Consider the following 24,434-nt stretch of genomic DNA (forward strand, 5'->3'; position numbering starts at 1 on the left):
CTAAATTGCACATTAGTTGTCTTTGGTGCTGACCTGCTCCAGATTTGCACCTATGGAAGGATTAGCTGAGCAGCCATTTACTTTGAAGTCTTTTGCTCAATTGCCTTCCCTGAATTGTCTCGACAAAGTTGATAGTTTGTGCACTTGTGCTCCACTGTATTAAAAATGCAGTTCAAGGCCTGGTCCCCCAGATTGTTTGGAGACTGWTTTAACTTCGGGAAGTTTTATTCACTGAAGCTGTTTTGGACTTCGTTAAAAGTAGTTTGACCAGTTCCGTGGTGATGTACATGTGTAAGAAAATGCACCTAAATATAAGGGCCTCATATGAAATTATTATTGAATAACAATATTTATACATTACATATATTATAGAAACTTCCTGTAGTAGGTAAAATTTTCAATTATTTTATGCTTTCAGTTATATTGCAGGAGCCTTTGACAATAAAATAGTAGTTTCAGGAAAAGAAACCTGCACATTCTTCTGCTCTTAACTGCTAGCTTTACATTTGAATATTGGCTAATAGAGTTTTTGCTGCCACTTGTGCATAACAGTATGTGTGGCTGATGACAACTATGTTTTTTTATTCCTATTGTCAGGACTAGTTGAAGAGTTGCCTATGGCAGGGTTAAAACCTTGCTAACAATGATGATGATGATGATTATAGTATGAACAATAAGAATAAGAAGTTATGTTTGGCCTCTTTCTTTTGTCTACTTTACAGCATAAGAAAAAATGTGGAATGCACTGTTGTTCCACTCAAATGGGATATATAGAATAAAATCTTTGTCCTGTTTAGCTCTTCTCCCTAAATTTTGGAGCAACAAAAAATCCCAAAGGGTCTTGGAGGTGAATGTTGAAAAATTTGCAAAAAGCCATGTTCCCATAATTGTTCCCAGAAGAAGATGTTCTGCCATAAATAAAGGAGTAAATCCTTGTGAGGACTGTAACAGCGTAATGATTGTATCTTCTTGTGTACAATCCATTTCCTAGGCTGTTGAAGAGAGTTTGCAGACGTGGTGAAAGTATTTCGTGCTATTATTATKCCTCTCCACAAAAGAATAAAGATAGGTTGGGAATTACTGTTTCAACATTAATTCTCTGGGACAGGATTAGGTTCATTGAATTAGACTGTGGGTGAGAACTTCAGCTGCCGAATCCTATTGGATCACTTCTTCCTTCCAAACCTTCCTACCAAATACATTTCCAAATACATTTGCAAATACATTTGCTTGGATACAAGCACTGACACCCACAAAAGTTACTGCCATTTTTTTCCAGGTTCTCTCTGTGTATTCCTTTAATAAGTGCATAATACCAAATTATAAATTACCGTTACCAGTATAACCTCATTAATTGGAATAGATTAAGTACAGCATAGATAGATTGGGATTACTTTGCCTGGTACTTCAGTACTGTCTAAATTAAAGATGTCTGCTGTTTCTCAGGTGTCAGTAGGCTGCATCAATAGGTATATCACATTGAAATACAGTCCTTGTTGTAGGATATTTGCTCAGCTGCCTGTTTGTGAGCTTATGCTTAACTTTGTGCAGGCTTACCTGTTTTGCTTCGAACACAAGCATTAGTAGGTAAAATTGCCTTCTTTCATCTCATGAACAGACTTGAGCACCCAATGCAAAACGGTATTTGCAAATGTTTGTTTGAAATCTGATTAATGGAATTTGGCCATGCTTTATTTCTTCCTTTGTTTTCTTTTCACAAATATTCATGCAAACGGATTTTTATTTCTATGGGTGTATTTGCATATGAACATGGACATTTGTGCACAATTACAGACATTTGCTGTTTATGCCCAAATTACTCACCCCCTACTCATAAAAATGGAGGCTTTGATTCCACACTCGCTCAAGCTCTGCGCTGACCGAATGAGGAGCTCAGCAGCAGGGAGCTGGTGCTGCCTGACCGAGTGCTGAGGTTAAGCACAGATCTTTGCAGAGACTCTGTGATCTCTGTGGCAATATAACCTAGGGATCTTGCAGAGCTTGCTGCAGTGTGTCTCACCACTGCCGTCTTTTCGGTGCTGTGCCGGAGGCAGGTTCATCTCTTTTGCTGTAGCGGTGAAGGTAATGGGTGCAGGAGCTGTTGGCTACAAGGAAAGGCTTTCTACTCCCTAGGAGGTCTTTTGACTGTGGGAATTCCCGGTTGCTCCTTCCAGGTAGTTTAAGGCAACCTTCAGCTATTATCATTGAGTCAGACATCAAAAACAATGTAATTTGTCTTAGGTGACCAACTAGAGCATAAACCACAAGTAGAAAACTATTAGGCGTTTAAGTGGGTAGTTCATGCATAACTCATAAGTTAGACTGTTTGAGCACTTACGAGTTACTCATACTTGTATAGAAATTGCTAATTCTCCAGGGATAGTTTGAAAAGATAAGAAAGACTATTTCTACTGGATAAATAGTTTGCTGTGCATAACTTGTCYGTCTGTAGTCATGTAACGCCAGCTCCATAAACAGACCTATCTCAGTTGGAAATGTGTAAGAGGGTAATAAATGATCTTCAACATCAGATTACTTGTACTAAAATCATGCTCAAGTCATAATAAGCTGTTATAACACTATTTAAAACTTAAGGTATGCCTAGACCACAAGCTGAAATTGCCCAGCTTCCATCCTGAAAATCTACAGACAACATTCGTTTCTCTGTATTTCACTTTTATGCCTGTGGCCTCTAACATGTTGCAAATGCCTCTATAAGAAAGGCTGGAAAAACATATCGAGTTTCTGTTCTCTGCCACGTGCTGACATTCATTAGCTGAGGGAGAAAACAGACGCGATTTTGGAGAGATCTCCTCTTCACCTCTACCCGTTCTAAAGCAATTTGTTAAACAGCCAGGAAGAGAAGTGGACACGTGTGGTTTAATGTCAGACCTGTGTTGCTTATGTAGCTGTGTGTGTGCTCTCCTTGCTACCTTGCTAGAAGCTTCTTGAGGGAACATGCAGTGGATGCATTCTTTTCCCGCTGCCATTTTCTTTGCATCCCAGAGTGAAATTGCTAAGTGACAATTTCATTATATGGCTACTCTTCACATGAACTTTCTTTTTAGATTGATTGATTGATTGATTCTTGCTTAGTGCATCCTACTTTTACATGCTATTTTCCTGCCATTTCTAAAGCACAGAAACACGCTTTGCTACATTTCAGATGCCAGTGCGAATAGGAGCCATCACGGGGAGGATGTGCATTAGAACAGTACACAAAGTGAGTCACTGACACATCATGTGCTGTAAAAATGCCTGTTCTGTCAAGGGTTGCCAAAACATACTCAGTTGCCAGAACTCTGTTCCTTGCCTGATGCCAGTCAATCTCTTTGAATGCTCATGAATAAGATTAGGTTGGCTGGCTGCACTCTTCCTCCCAAGGGATTCCTCTTTATCAAGGGATTACCTGTGTGCTATTCTTTGCATAAATCCTGTTTTTTATTCTCTAGTATTGCGCTACAGATCCCAGTACATGATGGCTGCTAAACATCTTATTTATGAAGTTTGTCAGCTACTTGTTTCCTTTCAAAAAACAGCTCAAAACGTACAAAGTCAAAAAAAAGCGGTTGTCCTATTCACACCTTTCTCTCAAGTTTTGCTTCTCCTTTCTCTTTGTAAGGAAGGGGCTGAATTAAATTTAATGCAATTGCTGCAGTTTCCAAGAAAAAAAAATGCTTAGGTGAATATTTCTCTGCCTCTGCGTGGTGGTAGATGATAATGAATGGACTAGGACACCCACCAGTCCTCAGCACGAAGCAGCACACCCTGCTGTGGGGGATTTTCATCCCATTCAGTGCAAAAGCCATCTGTAGATTTTCACTATGTGCTCACTGCTGTGGACAGGCGAATGGAATGAGCTGCAGAATGGGAAACTTGAACCAAATATGTGAATTATCCTCAAAGGGAAGGCGAGCAAGGGTACTGTTTGCTTTGTTAGTGTATCGCGTGATTTCCCTTTATCTCCATCCACACCATGTTTCCGTAGCTACCTGGTAGTATTTGTTATGAGAACATATGGAATCCAGGAAAGCAGGGGCCGGGGCGGGGGAAGCACCCAGATTTCCTTTTCAGGACCCCTTCTAAACTGTCCTGCTGTAAAGCATTTGCTGTGTGGAGGATGGATTTCAGCACGTGTGCCCCTCTGAATCAAGACCCACGTTGCTTTTTCACTCTCCAGCTGTTCTGAGATCACTGTGCTGGTGATATTAGGAATACTCCAAGTGTGATGCCGAGCAGGATTTGGTACTCGCAGTCCCTCTCGTTCTCGATTCCTGAGAGAAGGGCAAGTTTCCCTGCAGTGCAGGGACTGCCGGCTGGGCTCTCCTCTCCTTTTGCCCCCGGTGCTGCTCTTACCTTTAGTGTGTGTTTGGCACTTTATTAAAGATTGCTGCTTATCAAAGCAGAACCTCTGCATATTCGTGTTSTGTGAGCATCATTAATTAATGAAAAAGCACACAATTTCTGCAGTAGAATTCCCATTAATATCTTGCATGATAAAAAAGTGAATATTATTCTTCCACATGTTTTTGCTGTTCAGTCAGGATGTTCTGTATACAAGTGCATTCCTGTTGTCTCTGAATTTGCCTTTGAATTGAATTCACAACTAGGCTGAATACTGAACATTTTCCATAAAAAATAGACGATTTGTCATGTTTTCAATTGATGGGAGGTAGCAAAGGAGAAGAGATAAAATTGAAAACTCCACTATGAGGTAATCTGTCATTTTATTTTTCTTTAATATTTCTGTTGGTAATGAAGGTGTTCATTTAGGTTCAGACCCTTTTAGGCCATGCTTTAAACCAAGCCAAGCCAAGAACTGTGGGCTGCATGTGTGGGGGACGAGCTGCTTGGAGGGCAAGGGACGGGACAGAGCAGCTGCAGCACAGGGAGCGTCTGTGGAAGGGCGCTTTGAAGGGGACACAACTGGCCATAGGGAATAAGAGCAAGGGAAAAGCACAGATGGGAATATAAAGATTCCACAGTTAGAATGGGGGATATGCAACCTGATCGCTCCGGAGTATAGAGTCCTTCCTTCCTTTTGGCATCATCTCTTTCAGTTCTCCCAATATATAATCATTTGAAATTCCTCTTATGTCTCTGTTTCTAAACCCTGAGAAGAGGCAAACCTGAGCCTTGCTGTTTGCATTCTGCTGATATCAAAGGCTCCAGTCCCACTGGGGCCCGTAGCCATAGGAGAGGCTTGAGGGAGGGGGAAGAGATGTTTTTCCTGTTTCTTAGCTGCTCCGCCACAGCGGCAGCTGCGGAGGGGGGCAAGAGCACACGGCAGGGACCGGGGTTCAAACGGGAGGCTGGGATGCGCGTGGCTCCTGGTCTGCGCCCGTCCTCTGCTCCAGCCTGGGGCCGGGGCCTGGCCGTGGGCTGCGCTGTCTTTCTGCGCTGGGGCACCTTTCGGGTGGCTGGGTTTGCAGCAGAGGGGCGCACCCGTGGCACAGCCTCTGTCCTGTGTAGCTAGCTGGGGAAGGATATTTTTCTTCGTATTTAAAATCTGTGTTGCAGGTTTACAGGAGGTACTTATTTATTCGTTGAATTAGCTGAGCAGGAGAATTAGCTGAACAGAGATGGATTTTGAAATCAGCACAATGCAGCAAGATAAAAAAAAAAAAAAAACCTCCATAAGAATTAATGAATTTCAGACTGCTTTTCATAAACTAGTTTTTCAGAAGGCTCATATCTATGACGGCTCATATGAAATTTTTTTAAAGGTAACCTAATGGAATGGAGGAAAGGTTTAAAATTATCTACAGTGGCTGTTGCAGGGGATATTAAATATTGATTTATCTTGGAGGAAGAATCGAACTAAAGAGTGAAGCTTGTAGTCAGATCAATTTATCTGGAATACAAACTGTATGGCTGTATTTAGTACAATGTCAACATGAATCTTAAAATAAGTGGATGTGTAAGGGTGAGCATTTAATCTAAATCAATTGGCTCTCCAAATCTTCAATTAAAAAGAATATCTTAACATTTCAAACTGAACTGCTCCTAAATGTTTCAGGTGGTTTATATTAAAAAAATGTTTCATTTAGTCAGTTCATGCTGTATCATAACCCTCTCCTCTGCATCGTGTTGCAGCTAGGAACAAAAATCCACAGTCTAAGGCTTATCCAATTCTTAAGTTTTTAATACTCCAAACTTTCTTGAAAACCCAATGTAAATCATTCAAGTAATCTGGCAAATAACACTGTAAGCAATTTTCTGCTACTTGCCACCGGTCCTGCGCTGCCAAGCTTTTGGTCGCAATATAAAAGTTGGCTCAGATTGTACTTAACCAACTAAAACTGATTATGTTCCCTTTTCAGACGCAAATAGATGCCAGCATGTCAGCTAGTGGTATGGGCTGAAATATTTTTGAGTATGTATAAGTGTATATAGGTCTATAGGAGGAAATCCTTTATCCAAATGTCACATCAAAGCTGTGCTTCCCAGATAATTTACGTGTTGTACTTGCTTTTGTTTGTACTGTTTTCTTTAAACATATTCATTAGACAACAGCAGAGCCTTTAATGTTCCATGACGGAAAAATCCATCAAGCAGATTTATAGCTGAGGCAGCGTGGCATAGCAGTGAGTGGACTGGCCTAATGTTCACAAGTCCCAGGTTCAGCTCTCAGCTTAATCATTGACTTTCTCAGTGACCAAAAGGTAGTAATTTCTCCCCTCTCTGCCTCTGCGGATACTGATACCTTCTTTTCTGAGCTGATCTGAATACTGCTGCTGCGCGGTGGTAGCTGTTGTTAATTTCTACATACATAACAGTAAAAAGCTCCAAGATATTCATTGCTTCCACAGGGCACTAATGTTCTCTTTCTTGCAAGGAATAGCTAGAAAATACGACCACAGCTATAAAATACACACGTATACAAAGGACTAAGGAAGGTATGAGACMGCAGATTCTTTTGTTCACAGAATGTATGTGTCCACATGGCAGCAAATACCTTCCACTGGCATGAGGTGTTGGGGTTTTCCTTCACTGAGTCACATGAACTCTTCCATAAATGTCTTTTAGAGTAGATGAGAATAGAAAAGGGGGGAGAAAGAATTCATTTTTAAATGGGGAAAGAGATACATAGTCTGTGCTTATGCTGAAAGCAAGGTAAAAATAGATCTTAAGGGGGACGTGATTCATACACTCTGTGGGTGAAAGCACTGCTTTTGTAACTCATCCAAAGGGCCTTGTTAAGATAAAAGCATTTTCAGAATTATCATTGTTGCATTGAGCTATGTACTTTATTAGACATCTTATATGGGAAATTTGAAACAAGCTTTGCATGGTATAAACAAAGCAAGATTTACAAAAGCATTTTACATTAAATGAAAAGCTAAAGAATGTATTTTTGCCAGTAGCATCAGTTATAGATGACTAGCAGTTTTGTCTTTGTATATTGCAGCAGTAAAATCATAGTTTTTTTAGCCTGTGGGTATTCGTTTTGCATTTAAGATGGCTTGACTTGCAAGGTTTCCTAGATTGTGCATGGGGGGAAAAAAAAAAAAAAATGCACTTTCTGCATTTACCCCTTCCTGCAGAGGTAAATCTCTCCAGGTTCTTAGGAAGTACATATTTGGTTGAATTTAAATGTCAGCTGTAGAATCTATCCTCTTTTATCAGTTTCTTACTTTTTTTTTGTACAGCCAAACTTTCACTTTGGGCTATTCTTTGCTGGAGTACAAATTTTAAAAATACAATTTTTAAGCAACGTAGTTCTTACTGTATTAGAAAGATAAGTAATATAGCTATTATGTAACTGTAGCCACTTCACTCGCCTGGTAATTATTCCTTTGCCTTCCTCTTGGTTATTCTTACTGCAAAGCTTGTCCATGTGCATAAATCTTCATAGGACTGTGCCCTTGATTTTCTAGTATTTTATTCCTAAACAAGGCTACTTCTTCACAGCAAGGGCCATCAGCCTACCTGACTCACAGGCGAGCGTGCCTTTTGTCTGACTTCTGCTTGAAAGTGAGAAGAGTTTCCTTCCAGGAAGAAGGAAAAAGTATCTTTATGATCTTGAGGGAAAAAATAAAGTTATTTAGTTTTTGTTCTCAGATTCAGTTTAACCCTGAAAGAGCTAAACACTTTGGCCCTGCTTCAGCAGAGTGCATTAATCCACACTTGGCGTAAGTATTCCCATCAAGTGTCAGAGTCTCTCTCTGCATGCGCTCGTGTGCTCTGTTGGAATGAAGTAGAAGCGCTCAGCACCTTACAAGGCTGAGCCCTGTGTGAGGCAGCACAGATCTGCAACTTGCTTTCTTTTTTTCTGTTGAATGAAGATTAAAGACGGGAGCTAGTTGAGGGGTACATCTATATCATCACAGGCATTATGTACATCATATTTGCTATTGTAATCATGCAAACAATCTTGCCTTCCTGACATAAACGGTAAGCAGCACATTTTCCTGAGGCTGAAATAATCAGAGCAAAACATGGCAGTGATGGGGGGTACAAGAGGCAAAACACTGCATAATGATGTTATTATCATTGTTCCATTGTCACCCAGCTTTATTCTTTAGTGATATGTTTCTTTTCTCTCTGAACGTAACAAAAAATGCCTGAGCATAAATAGAGTAATAGCAGCAATCAAAAAATGCATTCTTGAAAAAGAATACTTAAAAATGCTGCAAAATGAAAAAATCAGGTTGATACATATAGAAAAAGCCTCCTTAATCTATATATGCATGGTATGCAATTATATATTTACACGCTGCACAAGGTAAGGCGTATACATGAACCTAGTAGCATTTGGTGGGTTTTTGTTAAATGCCTTGATTGCATTTATAATGCTAAATATGAATATGAGAATTTAAAACCCAGGTGGTTTTTTTGCATCAATAATTCAAGCAACTGCAGGTATCTTCAAAAATGGGCTGGGCAATGGGCCCACATGTGAAGTGACCTGCGCTGCTTACCTAGAAAAAGGGATGATAGCCCCAGGATCCCATGCATAATATCTGACTCTGATGGCTGCAGTTGGACACCAAGGCCCTGGCATGTAGTCCTTTTTTATCATGGTATTTCCAGTAGTGTTTCATTACGTCCAGAATTTAATGTTTTGCCTGTCATAAGGCGCACTTGAAATTATAGTATTTAAGTATCTGTGTGAACATCAACTTGGAGTTTCTTAGCTTTTGGAAGTTTAAAATTCAGCATATCTCCATGTGTCTGCTTGTGTGCACCTGTGTCCTATACTATTTGTAAAAGGACAGCAGCTTGTTTGGAAGAAGCTTTACCAGGGTTGTGCATGTGTGTGTTCTAACTTCTTTTAAATCTCTCTGTTCCCCAACTAGTGTGGAGGGCAGCTGAAAATGCTTTGTGCTGTTGAGGTTTGCAGAACACCACAGTGAAATTGAAATTGGTGGCTTTTTTACTTCCCTATTTCTTTTCCCATTCCAAAAAAAAAAAAAAAAAAAAAAAAAGGTTGTGTTCTGCTGGATCTAGAATAGTTTAGCTGCCTGTTATATTGCTGTGGCTTCTTGCTGAAGTTGTGTTTCCAGCCTGGAATATTTGACTCAATGATTAAGGGAAAAGGAGATTCACAGATTTGAGAATCATAACCAGAGTTCTGATCTTTGAAATTCTGTCCTGATTCTAATGAATGACAGTGGTTTTTGTGAAGTTCAGTCACAAACAGAAAAATTGCAGAGATGTGTGTGCAGAATCATGGCATTAAATCTACATTCTGGAAAGGTGTTTTTGCATTCTTTTGTGTCATTTCCATTTATGCATTTTATTTAAACACTTGGAGAAAGTGAGGCCTTTACAGACATGTTCCAAACATCTGCTAAATTCAACTAACTATAGCAAGCTGTGTATTATTATTCCTCTTTAGTATCTAGTTTGTTAAAGAAAAATTGTTTTCGCTGTGGCCTTATGAATTTACCTTCTAAATAAATTGAGTCTTGAATGACTCTTCAGAAGGTCCAAGAGTAATAACTGCATTACTTGCCCAGTTAGCTAAAGGCATACGAAAAGCAACCCTGCTATTTCGTAACAGAAATGTCTATCCATTATCATTTGTGTCTAGTTTTGTCTGTCTCTCAAATATACATGTGTATACATGTATAGTTAGGAGAAAATGTGCTTTTTAAAGGGTTACATTCAGATTCTATCTAGTTACAAGGGTTTATATAATTTACTCATTTTCCCTTAAATCCTAGAGAGCAATACCTGATGTTACAGAAGAAAATTAACTTTTCTCTCTAGAGAGGCTCCCAGTTAATCATCTGTGGATGTTGGTCGGGTAGCAAAGGGAGCAGCAGAGAGAAAGGGGGGTTTTCCCTTTGACCCCCAACACTAGCGCATCTTAGACTCTGGAACATGAGATTTGATTATCTTAGCATGTCTTACTACAAATGTTATTAACAGTCATAAAATTATCCATCTCTTTAAAAACATTGATGRCCCAGGCTTTGGATCCTTCCTGACCTGTGGTGAATTCCACCTGCCTATTACACAGTTTAAAATGGTAATCTGTTTTGTTTGCTTTTCATTTGCTAGCTGTTAATTTAATTGATTGTCTCTCTGTTTTTGCAAGGACTAGTGACATATTGCCAGTCTAAGGTAGAATTCCAGTTTGTCTTTTTTTATTTTTTTAATAAAAAAATTGTTACATTTTGGTCAATGTGTAATCTTACTGTTAGACTGCTGCAGGAATTCACCACTGAAACAAAGAGTTAATGTGAAAGTTCTTGGGTTCTGCCATGCATCATGCCTTTGTGCATGCATAAAAAGTTGGAAACCGCATGAAAGCAGTAGTTGGGTTACCACACAACTGGATATGCTTAAGTCTGAACGCTTCATAACTCTAACTACTGGGGAGTTGCAAACTTATAAATAACCTTGCAATTGGTTAAAACCATATTAAAACCATATGAACAAAAGACATAAAGCATTTGGTTAAGGGGGCTCAGTAAGCACAGTAATCCCGTTGAAAGTAATCTAACCGGGTCAGATCCATAGCTTAAGAGTGCCTGCAAATGCAGCAATAGTTAAGGGTATGTCAAAAATTTATGTGTAGGGACATACAAGACTACTTAGGTGGAAAGATTTGCTATCTCTTCTCTTTGTCTCCAAAAATATGTTTTAAATCTATACACTGTTATTTTTGAAGGCAATCTACTGAAATCTGGTAACATTATTAGGATGTGCCAAGTGCTACCAGTAGTCAGGGGATTGGTCTAAATGCATCTTATTTGTGTCCAGAGCTCTGGGTGGCTACTCCTCTCTGAACCAGAGCTCAGAGTCATCTGAGCCTTCAGAGTTCCAAAATAATTAGCTAAAAAAAAAAAAAAAAGATATTGAAAAGAGGACAGTCTGTGTCTATATTTATTTATCTGATGAGTATTTAGCGTATAGCACTCCTGTTTGCAAACTTCTTTCTGGACACTTTACATCTTGGCAAAATCAAGATAGTCACGTTTGACTTCAGGGCCTAGGTCTTAAATAAGAAAGCCTCGTATCCTGACAGTGCCTTGAGATGCTGGTAGTCAACAACTTCGGAGTATTTTCTGCCCATGATGGTCCTGCACATGTCAGGCTGTCACATGGAAAGCAGCTGAGACGTGCCAGTCAAAGTAATGTTAGGGTACATTTCCTCGTAACTGTTTTTCATCTCCSACTTTTCAGTTATGCTAGAAGACAGAACAATGTATTTAAAAGGAGACCTGGTGGCTTCTATCTCTCTCAGTGTTTTCCATCAGGCTCTTTGCTCTGGGACTCTCTCAGAAATTGGCATATATCATTCACTTATCTAGTCTGAAAAACAGTAGTTGAAAAGATATGCTTTATATGGTGCAATATTTTAAAATATCTGTATTTCTATAATAAATTTACCTACTCTGCTAATTTAATCTGTTAGGTTTCTTACAGCAACTCCTACTGTTCTCATGTTGAAAACAAGTTCTAGATCCTCACCATGACACTCTGCAAAGGGAAGAGCCTTTCTGTGAGGCTGCTTTTCTTTTCATTGTAGCGATAATGCGGCTATTGTGTTTATCTACTTTGCCATCCAAAGAATTCCAGCAGTTGCATGCCTGCACACCAGGAGAATGATTGACATTGTTGTAATAAGGTTAATGTTTAAACTTCCCACCCATAATAACTAAAATATCCCCAGATAAGGCTGAAAGTCAATTTGTAATTATCCTTGCTGTGCCAAGATGTTGCAAAAGATTCTAAGCAAAGGATAATTAAACTTTTCAGTCCCAGCTGTTAAAAAGTAGGAGGTGAAAAGTTTGGGACATTTTTATCTTCACTTTCGAGGATAAAGAAAGGTCTTGTGGTTCTCTTTGTGAAGATTTTTCTTCATGTCTTGCTTAAAATATCCTTTTGTAGTTTTGAATATAGGAATTTTTCTGCTTGTTGTTTCCTGCCCACAGTAGGTAAACAGAATAGGTCACATTTACAAATAAGGCACTAGAACATTTATTAGGGAATAATTCGATTGAAATTATTTTATACATAAAGACAACACATGATACTTGTTTGCAGTCATACAGGCTAAAATACTGTCCTCAAAAGAAATAATATCCCTTCAGACATATGTGCTGTGGCTTCTGTGCATGACCCATAGGAACTCAGTTTCGAGAAACTGACTCTTTAAAATGAATGTTGGTAACTGCTTCCAAGATAGACTACTGAAAGAAAAGGTATTACATCATTGTCCAAACATGTCTACTTAAATAAAATGTATTTGTTTGTAAAATATGTATATATATATATAAATATATTTTTTTTTAATCTTTCACACAACGATCAGTGAGCATGCCATTTTCCATTTCAGTCTAAGCATACATTTCAGATGTGGAAAAAGCAAGCATGTTGAAATAATTTGAGGCATGGGTATAGTCGGATCAGTGTTGGTAATCCAGAAGGGAGGGGTGCCCAGCGTATTATTACATTTTGTATATTATTTTTCAAGAGATGGATGCAATCAGTCATCTTCTCGCATATGGTTTGAAAAAAAATCGTCCTGCTGGCAAGTAAACTGTTATTTAAGTACACAATCCACTGCACTACAGAAACAGTTTTGCCAAACTTGTCCAAGTATTCTCACATCCTTAAAGATGGTATAAATATCATTTATAGCAAGCCGTTTACTTCAGACTATATGGAATGCCTTCCTGCTCCCCTGATCTAAGTGTCCCAGTTTGCATTATGGCCTTTATTGCTTCTGTTTGATGGAGTGATCAGTAAAAATTTAATGACACTATAAAATAATAAAAACGTCATTAATTTACCACGGATCTTAGATGCAGTGGTTGTAAAGTTACATTAATAAACAGAATATTTTTTACAACAAAAAGCATTGTTACGTGGGAACATATAAATAACACACATAAATTTAAGAGCAATTTTACTGTTAGCACACACATTATTATGGAATAGCCAATAAGTGTATAAAACATAGTATATAAAATTTTATGAAAATATACTGTGCACATCAAAAATTCAGCTTTTATCTAAGTGCAGAGAAAAGCCATTATTGTGCGCTTACTGTTTTCATTGCTGTTCTCTCACAAGATCACAATTTAATATTTGTTTCTAGGCATTTGAAGTTTGCAGCTTTTCCAGAAGAAAGGGCTCCTGCTTCCTTTGCCTTTTCTCCTCACTTTACTAAATCATGCTTTTGCCTTCTGCACATTAAAAAAGAATTGATATGTTTGGCAAGAATATGAAGAAAAAGTTGCTTATTTAATTCTTTTTTTTCTTTAAAAAAAGAAAAGGAAAAAAGGGGAAAAAAAAGAAAGAAAAAAGCCCAGAGGTTGATGGGCTTGCTTGGCGACTCTGCAAATAAAGGATAACTATGTGGCAGTCTATCTGTCATCGCTGGGGCTGCTCCATCCATTGCCTGCGATAGTACGTGAACATGATGGATGCGGCAGCCTTGTGGCTCGTAACATTTAACATTCATCAGCTCTCACTAACGGGGGCTTTATAATTTAAATATCTTTATTTAATATGCAACATCCACCTCATACATCATAATTTCAAAGCACTTAGAGAACCAACAGTCCTGCAAGACAGTGGAGCAGACTTTAATTTTTTCAATAACTTTTACGTTTTCTGCATGTTTGTGACTGACAACGCATAAATAAGTGCCTAATCATATCACAGAATGGAAAATTAATATTTGGCTGTAAACAAGACTTTTTTTATTCTTTTGATTTTAAAGAAGGGCTGTATTAATTGCAGAAGCACAAAGGATCTGCACTGTGCCGGGAGAGCTTAGTGGTTTCGGTGCGCGCAGCCTCTCACTGACCGTGTTGGTCTAGTCGGAGGAGAGGAGGTTGTCAGCGCCCCGCTCTGAGCCCTTTCTCTGCTGTTTGCATGGGGAAGCTGGCTGCGCCTGCACAGCGTCGGGTGCTGAGCCACTGYGAGAAGTAGCTCACAGTCTGCATCCAGAGGACTTTCAGATAGGAAGCAAAACACCAGCAGTGTCGGTAGAGATGCACTTAATTGCGCACTCGCCAAAACAGCTCTGAGGAAGTGTTAAATAGTCTGAGTTCCTAGGGCTGCAGGTCCGGGAGGTAGCAGTGTACGAGTCTGTGTACATGTGTGCAAATGCAATGCGTGTGTAGGAAACGTATTTGTTAGTGTATCTAAGTATAGGCATTTACTTTTAATGATGGTGTGTCTGTTGTTTGTATTAGGGAAAAGGTATAATATTAAAGGAATATTAATTTGAACAACTAATTGCTTTAGGATGAACTCAAGGCAGGGGAGTAAAGACAAATCCTATAAAATGGTAAGGATTAGAGCCTAATGGGACAAGTTTCCTCTCTAATAATAAATTACATATGAATTTGCTACATTCTGATGAATTTTAAAGACCTCTACTAGATAGAAAGATCCTTAGCATTGAGGATCATTTTTTTACATTTCTTTTGAAATTGTCTAATCCTTATACCAATATTGAATTTTTTTTACAAACACTGTGAAGATTATTTTCAGTAAAAAATGAAGCAAAGAAATTTCTTAAAAAGCCTTTCAAAGATTTAAATACAGTTAGTTTTTTCAAGGTTTTATAAATTAGGAGGAGTGAGTTATTGAATAACCACGAGTACATTTTCTTTGTTKGGCAAGAGCAGGTATTTTTATGGCATAAGTGCTTTCATTTTACTGTTCCTAAACCTTATCATGTAATTTTCCCTTTTCTCCTTCCATGTCAAAATATTGATATTCTTTGAGAAACTTTCTTTTTTTTTTTCCTYCTTCTTTAACAGATTTTTTTCTGGTAAAATCAAAGAGAATGAATGACTAGAAAGATATTTCAAATGTGCATATTGATATGTAGCAGAGTCTGTTGATTTTTATAGCAGAAAGGATGTCTCTTTCTAAGCCACACTTAAAGACTGTTCTTCCAAGAATATTGCAGGTGCTGTGCTAACATCCTTAAGAAAAAGCTTTTAGTGCTGATATTTTGGAAGAGACAATATATGTGCCAAAAGCTGTTTTCTTAGTAGTGATCTTTGTTTGTATCTCAACTGCAAATCAATCCTTTGCAGTGGAACGCAGAATCCTTGACAAACTTATTTTATATTCTGTCTGCCAGTAGAACAGATGATTCAGGTGTGTTGTTACATTGCAYAAAAGCTTTCAGTACAGTATTAGGCCTCTAATTTTATTGTGCTTTTCTGCAGTCACATTTTATTTGTAACTCTTTCTTTTCACATGAATTTCTGTGTATATTTAAGTTCCTTATCGACCACAGATTTCTTAGAATACAATTAAAAAAAAAAAGTTAACCAAATAGAAAATGCAGAGTTCTTTTGTTAGATGACTGGAAGATTCTGAGAAAGTTTTAGAGATACAATTAGTACCTGAAATGCCTAAGTTGCATGTTGTAGCAAATCCGGYGTCAGTTCTGTGCTTCCTTTTCTTCCTCTTCAAATCAAAAATAAAAACAGAAAAAAAGARAAAAAGGAAAAGAAAAAGATCCATGTTTGGGGAAATCAATAAAAAATCCTGAATGGTTTGACTCATGGGGTTTCCTCACTGAAATACAGTGACAATCTAAAAGTAATCAGATTAGAAAGCCAAAACATTCTGAGGTGGAGCAGGTGAGGAGCCAAGGCCATCAAGCATGTTTGGTCCTTAAGAACATTTCCAAGTTCTTAACATCTTGCAGGAGGCAAACTTGTAATCCTTTCTTCTTACTACTAGCATGCTCAGTACAGAACTAGGTCATTGAACAATAGGCTGAACAGCAATCAGCACTCTTCTTCTGCATAATGCATTAAGTATAACATGGAGAAACTGTTCGTAGAGCTGAAAGCTGGTATTTCATGTCTGTAAATTCAAGCTGACATGACATTTAATATTGTTTCATAGTAATGAACAACAAGGTTTTATTCATTCACAAGTACAACATAATGCCAAGTTTAGTCTGAAGAGGTAACAACAAGGCAAGAGGGAAAACATGTTATGTTCTTTCAAATGAGAACGCTAAATTAATGATAACCATTGAATGCTTAGCTACTGATACAGAGTACTACAGAGACTACTATTGTGAGACAGTGTTACACTGTCAACTGTGGTGCCCTCGTCCAGAAGTTGATTGAAGAATTGGGTTAACACGTGAAATACACTTCAGTTTCCCCTTTCCGGTTCCAACTTTCCCATGCTGGTATTCAAATCTCAAAAGCAATATGTTTTTCTAGGAGTATACACTTGCTCTCTTTTTTTTTTTTCTTTTTGCTTTTCCTTTTTGCTTTTCCTTTACTTTCATTACATAGAGGTTCCCTTTCCACTGAGGTAAGATATGAATTCCCAGACAAAATAATAGTACCAGTATTCCTTCTTTCAAACATTTTCCTTTGAAAATGTCTTGCATAAAATTCAGACTCATATTTTCTCAGAGATACAAATGCAAAGCTGAATCTCATGATGGGGAAAAGTGCATTTCCATTAAATTAGCGGTATACCAACTCTTTTTTCAACTTTTGAATTTTCATGTTTCCCAAAAGATTTTTTTTCCCAGTTTAAGTTAGAAAATTTAGTGGAAAGACAGTGAGCAGCATAGATCAGCACTGTTTTCCTGCCAAGAGTGTTTCTTGTTTGCATGTACAATCACTTATGCATTATGGAGGTTCAGATCTAAATAATTTCAGAGTTTCTGTGTATGTTTTCACATTAAAAACTGATTTTCATGAATGTGAATGCTCAGAACCTGTGAAACTTTGTCCTAGTTAAATTTCTAATTAAATATACTCATTTTGGCTGTTCAGATTTAAAAAATAAGGCATGTATCTGTGCATACATACATGCATAGGCACGTCGTTAAAATTATGTGAAGCATTAAGAATACTTCTGTTCTTTTCCAGGAAAGATCAAGGTTTGAAAATTTAGGCCCGCAGTTAACAGGGAAACCCAGCGAAGATGGAAAACTGGGCCCTGGTGTCATTGATCTTACAAGGCCGGAAGATGCAGAAGGTGAGTTGCAGTTTTGACCATGTGTTGCTGAACATAACTGCACGGAATGATTGTGACTGCGGTCAGTGTCATAGGTCCTGAAGAGCTTGCATCCCAGGGGGCAATGTCAGCCCCCTTTTATGTGCTTATATGAGATGATAATACATCCATAGGAATGGATGAATAAGTGAAAGTCTCATGAGTCTCATGCATATATTATCTAAGACCTCCTGAAACACAACTGTTTTTCTTTTTTTTTTTTCCTTAGCAAATAGCAATTAACAGTTTACATTTTGTATTTTTAATAAAAGGGTCAGATAAACTGGGAAAAATATTTCAGCAGAGCAGTACATGCATATATCTAATTTCACGTATGTAGTTCTTAAGGATTTAGCAACTCTGTAGAAAGTTAGAGCTCTTTGGGAAGGTTTTTCACCATCACATTCACAAGCTATTTAAGACATCACAAACACTATTTTACTGACGGGCAGCTGATAAATGACAATAGAAAAAATTGTATTAAAATTTCTTCATTTTCCCTGATTTCAGTGAGAATTGTATGTAACAGTCATACAGTGGCAACCCACAGCAATAAATGAGTATTTTGAGCACAGTCTTTAGCAGGGTTACTGTGTGTGCTCTGGAAGTGCACACTACTGCTGTGTTCTTTCCCCATGACAAATCAGAAAAYAAGATGTAGCCCTCCCTAGCAGTCACTCTACTAAGTTTAATAGCCTATTCAGATAGAATATTATACAATGTTTACTTCTTCTATTTCTTTTCTAAACAGAAAAATAATGAATGGAAGATAATTAAGATATAACATGTAGATGTTTTGCAAATTATTTTTTGGGGAAAAAAAAGGAGTTGAGAGGTACATGGACTTTCAGAAGTGTGTGACAACATCTCATATTTTAACATATTAAAGGATTTTTTTTTAATAGGGATGAAATGTTGTAACACATAAATACGTACTTACAGATGAACTGCTAGTGGTTCCTATGACATAAATTCCCTGTAGATTTTTTTGGTTTAGCTCATTTCCTTCAGTTTAAGCTTTCTCTTTCTGAAGTCCTTAATATAGTGTCCTGATACACCTCGTGGAACTGACAACCGCTCCTGTTACTGGATAGTACAGACAAAACTTTGCCATATGTAACCTAAGCTGTGGTGATGTGTGCCAGTTTAAGGACAATGTACATGGCTTCCTAGAGCTAGTGGGGCAGTTTGAGGCATGGTGTTTTGCCGCATGGGAAATCTGAGTTCATGAATGGATTCAAATTTCCAGACTTGGTTTAGCAGCCAAGAGAYGTCTCTGGAAAAGAAGTGCTGGATGAATCCCTCTGCTGATCTGAGAAGAAAAGCATTGGCAGGAGTCCAGAACTGACTGACTTATTTGTCCTTCTAGTTGCAGACAAGGTGAACTTAGATAGTTAYTAGCTGGCTTTATCAAAGATACTAAAATATCACCCAAGTTTCATCCCTTGCCTTTGGCAAGYTCTCTGGGAGATGACACTTCTAGCAAGGCATGTCTTAGGCTGCAAGCCCATTGAAAACATTGTGGCTGAAATGTCAACAATTGAACTGTGGCCTCTGATATGCTATACCAGGCAATAGGCTGTGTTAGTCTTCAGAAATATTAACACTTGTTCCTAATTGCCATGAAGCCATCATAGATCTTTCTAAGTTTGCATTTTATATGTGCTGATGGCATTTGGTGCATGTGCCAAAATGGGCTGGATCTGGGAAGTGCTCCTGGTTCCCTAGCTCTGTCACAGTCTCCGAAGTTCAAGGTTTTTTTTTTTTTTTWWTRWWKTATTATTATTATTATTATTATTGCTATTATTATTGTAACAAATGACTTTTAAAACATAATTGTCCCTACCCAGTGTGTGAAACTTCTTTTTTAAGCCTACTGGTAGCTAGGTGTGCTTTCAGAGTTGGCCTAACAGATGAAGTGATATTCAAAGCTTGGGTTACATATAACTGTCATCTGACTGGAGATCTTTAAGACAAAGATTTGCRTCTGTTAAAATTTTCTTGATTGGATCCTGGGCTTCTTTGCCACTGTCTCACTGTGTGACTTTGTAAAAGAGAAACAATCCGTTTTCCCATGTGAAAGATTAAATCAATTGTGAAGATAATTTTGGTGCTATACAGCAAATACGGAGAAAGGGATGAAAGCAGCATATTAGTGCTAACCATTAGTTCAGTGTTCAGGTATTATGCTTATATATTATAATCAGGGGCTAGAGAACCTTGTGGTTTGCCGTTTGGGACACCATACCCAAAACAGAGTCCTATTTTGATGTGTTTTTGTTGKTGGTGGTGATGGGGGCGGTTCCCTGTGACATGTGGTAGTTTCCATGCTTCTGTAAATTTTGAGTTTAGCACTTGCTTCTTCTTCCTTTGGTATTAAATCTGCCAGTGTTTGGGAAGCGTGGTCCACAGTGCTGTGAATAGGCACATTCCAACCAGTTTAGATAAAAAGAATTTAAAATAATTGCACAGAATCACACAGAATGTTTAAGGTTGGAAGGGACCTCTAGTCCATCTAGTCCAACCCCCCTTCTCGAGCAGGGACACCTACAGTATGTGACACAGGGCGGCATCCAGGCGGGTTTTGAAGACCTCCAGAGAAGGAGACTCCACAGCCTCCCTGGGCAGCCTGTTCCAGGGCTCTGTCACCCTCRCTGTAAAGAAGTTCTCCCTCACCTGGAGATGGAACTTCCTGTGTTTCAACTTATACCCATTTCCCCTTGTCCTGTCACTGGCCACCACTGCGAAGATCTTGGCCCCTTCCTCCCTACAGTCTCCGTTCATGAACTTATACATGTTAATCAGATCCCCTCTCAGCCTTCTCTTCTCCAAGCTAAACTGGCTCAACTCACTCAGTGTCTCCTCATACGAGAGATGCTCCAGTCCCTTAATCATCCTTTTCTCTCTCCACTGGACTCTCCCTAGAAGCTCCACGAAGCTTCCTCTCTAGAAGCTCCATAATAAGGAGCAAGACATATGTTTATTGTGTATGCATTAAGCTGTTATTTTTCCGAGCCTTCCAATACTTGTGCTATGAGCCTGAATGAGGAGTCAGTCAGTGACCCGGAGCTAGGAGGCCTTGACCTGTGACTGGTACTGAACATTTTCTGACATGGATTTGACTTAGTGCCTGTGTCCTGCTTTTGGCTTAGTTGCCTTTCATTCAGTTGTCTTTTAATTTAATTTGTAAATGTCCTGGTTTAAACGTTACCTTTTTCTATGTACCAAGCACTATTTAAGCTGATGAAGCTTCAAGCCTTATCTGTTTGATGAAGACATTTCAAGATTTCAGCCGTTGCTTGAAGCAGGCCGGGTACAGGCCTTTGGGCCTGGGAGCTTCATGGCCGCTGATGTTGGTCTGGRGGCACTTAGCTGGGGCTTGTTAGTGCCCTTTCAGCTGCACATGGTTTTGAGGATGGACCAGATTTGGGATCTGAGTAGGGGTACAGGAGCACAAACTCATATTGGCTTTTAAAAGGATGTGTAACTTTTCAATAGCAAGCGTAAGGACCAGGTTCTGCAGTATTTCACGTGGTGGGTTTGCTGACCAACACAGAAAGTCATTGCTCAGTGCTGCAGCATTTACAACAGGCTGTCTTTTCACGTCTGTAAAATGAGCACTTCCTGTTCGTATTTGACTTGGGCAAGCCACACTGCAATGTGTTTTGCAGCACAGTGAGGGATTCTGCCTGCCCAGTAGCAGGGGAAGTTGCCTGGTAGAGAGAGAAAGAAAGAAATGGTGTGAGGCTTCGTCACAGAGTGGATTTCCAAAGCCTGCRGAACAGATGAGTGGAGGCAGCAGCAGCAGTGAAAGCGGAATAGCAGATACATAGGTGAGGGAGAGGAATGACCTAAGCGGGGTAGGAAAGGGAGTTTGTGCACCTCCTTGGAAGTGTAGGAGCTCCTTCCCTKCCCTGCCTGGGGAGAAATGTGAAGAGAAGGCATAACAGAGGGAGCAAAAGGCTTACCAAGGAGGGGGAAAGGAATTGCCACCTTGTCTAGCTCCAAGAACTTGTCCGTCTATCAAAGCTTCACTTTCTGGCTCCCCGACGACAGAGCAGTCTTCATGACAAGAACCTCAGTTTTGCACATCCCTTAAGCAACACCAGATCAACTCTTTCTTAAAGGAGTTCTTCTACCATGTACTAAAAGCTTCAAAATGCTGGTATTTGCAGAAAACAATGCCCAGTAGCGAATAACTGCTTATAGTAAAGAGTGACACAATTCTTTTGTAACTCTCGCAAAGGTCGACTTTGGCCAGCGAGAGAGGTAAGCAAAAGGAAAGCCGATTTTTGTGAGCAGATCAGTCTTGGCAGGCTGCCAACRCTGCCCAGACCTGTGAGGTAACTTGTTTAACACCTGCTCTGCAGAGGTGTAAACAGCAGGTAGTCCATGCATGACAAAGCATCATCTGCTTTGGTGACAGTGCTTCAGAAATACTAGAGGAAAGAATGCCGCTCTGTGCCAGTATTTGTCGCACGTAAATATTTGTAATAGTTGCTATGGCAGTTGAGAAGGGAAAGATGAAAATCAGAAAGCAGTGAAAGCTGTCTGAAAACAAAGAAGTGTTTCCAGAGAGAATACAGAAAGCTCAAACACTGGGTTTTTTATTCCCCTGAATTCTTGTTACCGGCCCATGATGAGCAAAATTCCTGTAAGTGTATCTTCATTATTTGAAGACGAAATAGCTTCTTAATATCTTAGTTAATTAGATCAGATCCTCAGACATGGCCTTCATTAAGCATGGTTGCCATTTTTAACATGTAAGCTTCTACTTGATTGTGTCTGAAACTTGAATGATATGCTTAAATTGTTCAGAATAACACATAACAGATCAGGAATTTGGGATAAAGTGCTTAGGCACTTTATTTCACTTGTGTTGGATGAGATTCAGGGCCTCAACTTGATCTTGTCTGTTGTGGAGTAATTCAGTGTCTGCAAATGGAATAGAAATAAGATCTTCTCTCTGTAAGGACTGTCTCATCACTTTCCTGATAGCAACAGCTTTATGAATCTGGTTGTTGCCAGCATCCCCATAAAATTTTACGGGGGAACTCCCACTTGAAGTATTGAAAAATCTGAGCTGGGGGTGAATGGACTGATTTCTCATTTCATTGAAATCGGCTCCTTTCCAGACACTAATATTTAACATACACTATGGGTGTCTCTTTCAGAAAAATAAATCTGACTGTCCTCCACAAGTGTTACCTTTCAACTGTCTTATGGCATTTTTTTCCTACTACTTTCTCATAAGGCTTTCTCATTTGCTGTTTCTGTTTTACAGTATTTGATTATTTTGAATAGTATTTTTATTTTAATAAAGATGATAACAGTGGAATTTCTAATGTTGTGCAACCATTACAATGCCTGGAGTTTTATATAGGACTGTCCATTAGCACAGTTACAGTTAAGGTCTTGTCACAGTTTCCATTATATAGTAAGCCATTATTCTCAGGAATTTAGAAAAAGGATGTAAGAAGTAACTATAGGCTGCAGTTTTAAACAGAAATTCTCTGACCACGAGAAAATTGTCACAGATCTGAAAGTATCAGTTATTTTGCTTAGCTGATTTTAAGTGGAGGAAGTGAAATATTAAATATAGTCAGTCTTTCAGTGCTTTAAAACATTTTTCATCGTCTAAAGTGCATATGCCATAGCGAGTGGTGTGAAACACCCTGTGGTCCTGATTCTCACCTCTGCCTGTGTCTTTGTTGCTCCCACATTGCAAAAGGAATCAGAAACTGCCTCAGATAGGCAGTGCAAAACTTGCAGGCACCGGGAATCTCAGCTGCAGGGAAGCCACTCTTGGATCCGGCTACATTGAGGAGGGGGGAACCTTGCTCTCTGAGCCCCAACGTGGAGGTGGAAATATCAATACAACAGGAAAAGAAGCATCATATATCCAGCAAAATGCGAGCATTTCACAGAGTTCAGTCAAGTCTCCTTGTCTGTACAACTTTCTGTTGTTTTAAATTTGTGCTGCACACCATTTTCTGCTTCAGAAGCCTCAGCATTCCAGCAGTGGAAAAGTGTTTTAAAACATCTGCCTTCCTTCCACACGGCCATGCTGAGTGTCTAAGCAAGCCTTTAGTGTAGAACTTCACTAGCAAGGAGTCTGTCTTTTCTTCATTTTTCCTTTGACTTAAATTTACAGAATCAGTAGTTCAAAATGTTGCAATCATTACAGTGTTGTCACAGCTTCTGCCAATATGAAATAATACGCTTCATTTGGGCAGCTGTAGTTACACTGTAAGGGCAGTATTACTATAAGGGTAATATGTAAGTTTTTTTCTATAAGCCTCTGTTACATGGCAAAACCTCCATTCTAAAGCCAAACTAGGTGAATGCAAGAATGTATTTGGACATTCACATGACCCATTTGTACAAACAGCTTCCYGATGCAACTCTCAAATCCCAAACAGGCAGGTGCAGCACGTCTGAAAAATTAGCCTTAAATGTTTTTCCAACATTTTCTATTTCTCATAGAACTCTTATTCTCACTTTGCTTTTACTTCTCTCTCTTCACGATGTATCGTTTACTAATTATATTATTAATTATTCTAACATCCCGCCTCACCAATGTGATAGACAAAAAAAAATAGCGTATACGTACACATATCCTGGCCATAGGTCCTTGCCATCTAATTACGGATGTGATACGACAAGTGAGAACAGCAAACACTGGATGGAAGAGAATTAGTTATTTTGATACACGGAATTGCTAGAATTTGCTAGAACGTGTCACATTCAATTGTAGAGAGAACTCGAGAAATGTAACATTAAAACAGCAAGCCAAAGATACATGTTAAAACCTTTTGGCAGAGTTTTCTGCATTTCATTAGTATTGGCATTGATATGCTGATATATGGTCATAATTTGGGGGAGTTTTGAAATTTGTGAATTTTGTAAATTTCTCATGCCATTTTTAAAATCAGTGGCCTTCCACAAACCACGTTTAGATGCTTCTT

The 24,434-nt window shown here is 38.8% G+C and overlaps 1 protein-coding gene across 1 annotated transcript in view; it reads left to right on the forward strand.

Annotated features, from left to right (window-relative positions):
* Positions 1-24,434, forward strand: part of SOX6 (SRY-box 6) — a 208,377-nt gene that overhangs the window by 165,821 nt on the left and 18,122 nt on the right. The window contains exon 12 of the mRNA XM_026041109.1: positions 17,340-17,448. Coding sequence (XP_025896894.1) covers positions 17,340-17,448 — 109 coding nt within the window. The remainder of the gene's footprint in view (positions 1-17,339; positions 17,449-24,434) is intronic.

The sequence above is a fragment of the Nothoprocta perdicaria genome, unplaced genomic scaffold, assembly GCF_003342845.1.
Source record: "Nothoprocta perdicaria isolate Ctin4 unplaced genomic scaffold, notPer1 scaffold_28, whole genome shotgun sequence".
NCBI lineage: Eukaryota > Metazoa > Chordata > Aves > Tinamiformes > Tinamidae > Nothoprocta > Nothoprocta perdicaria.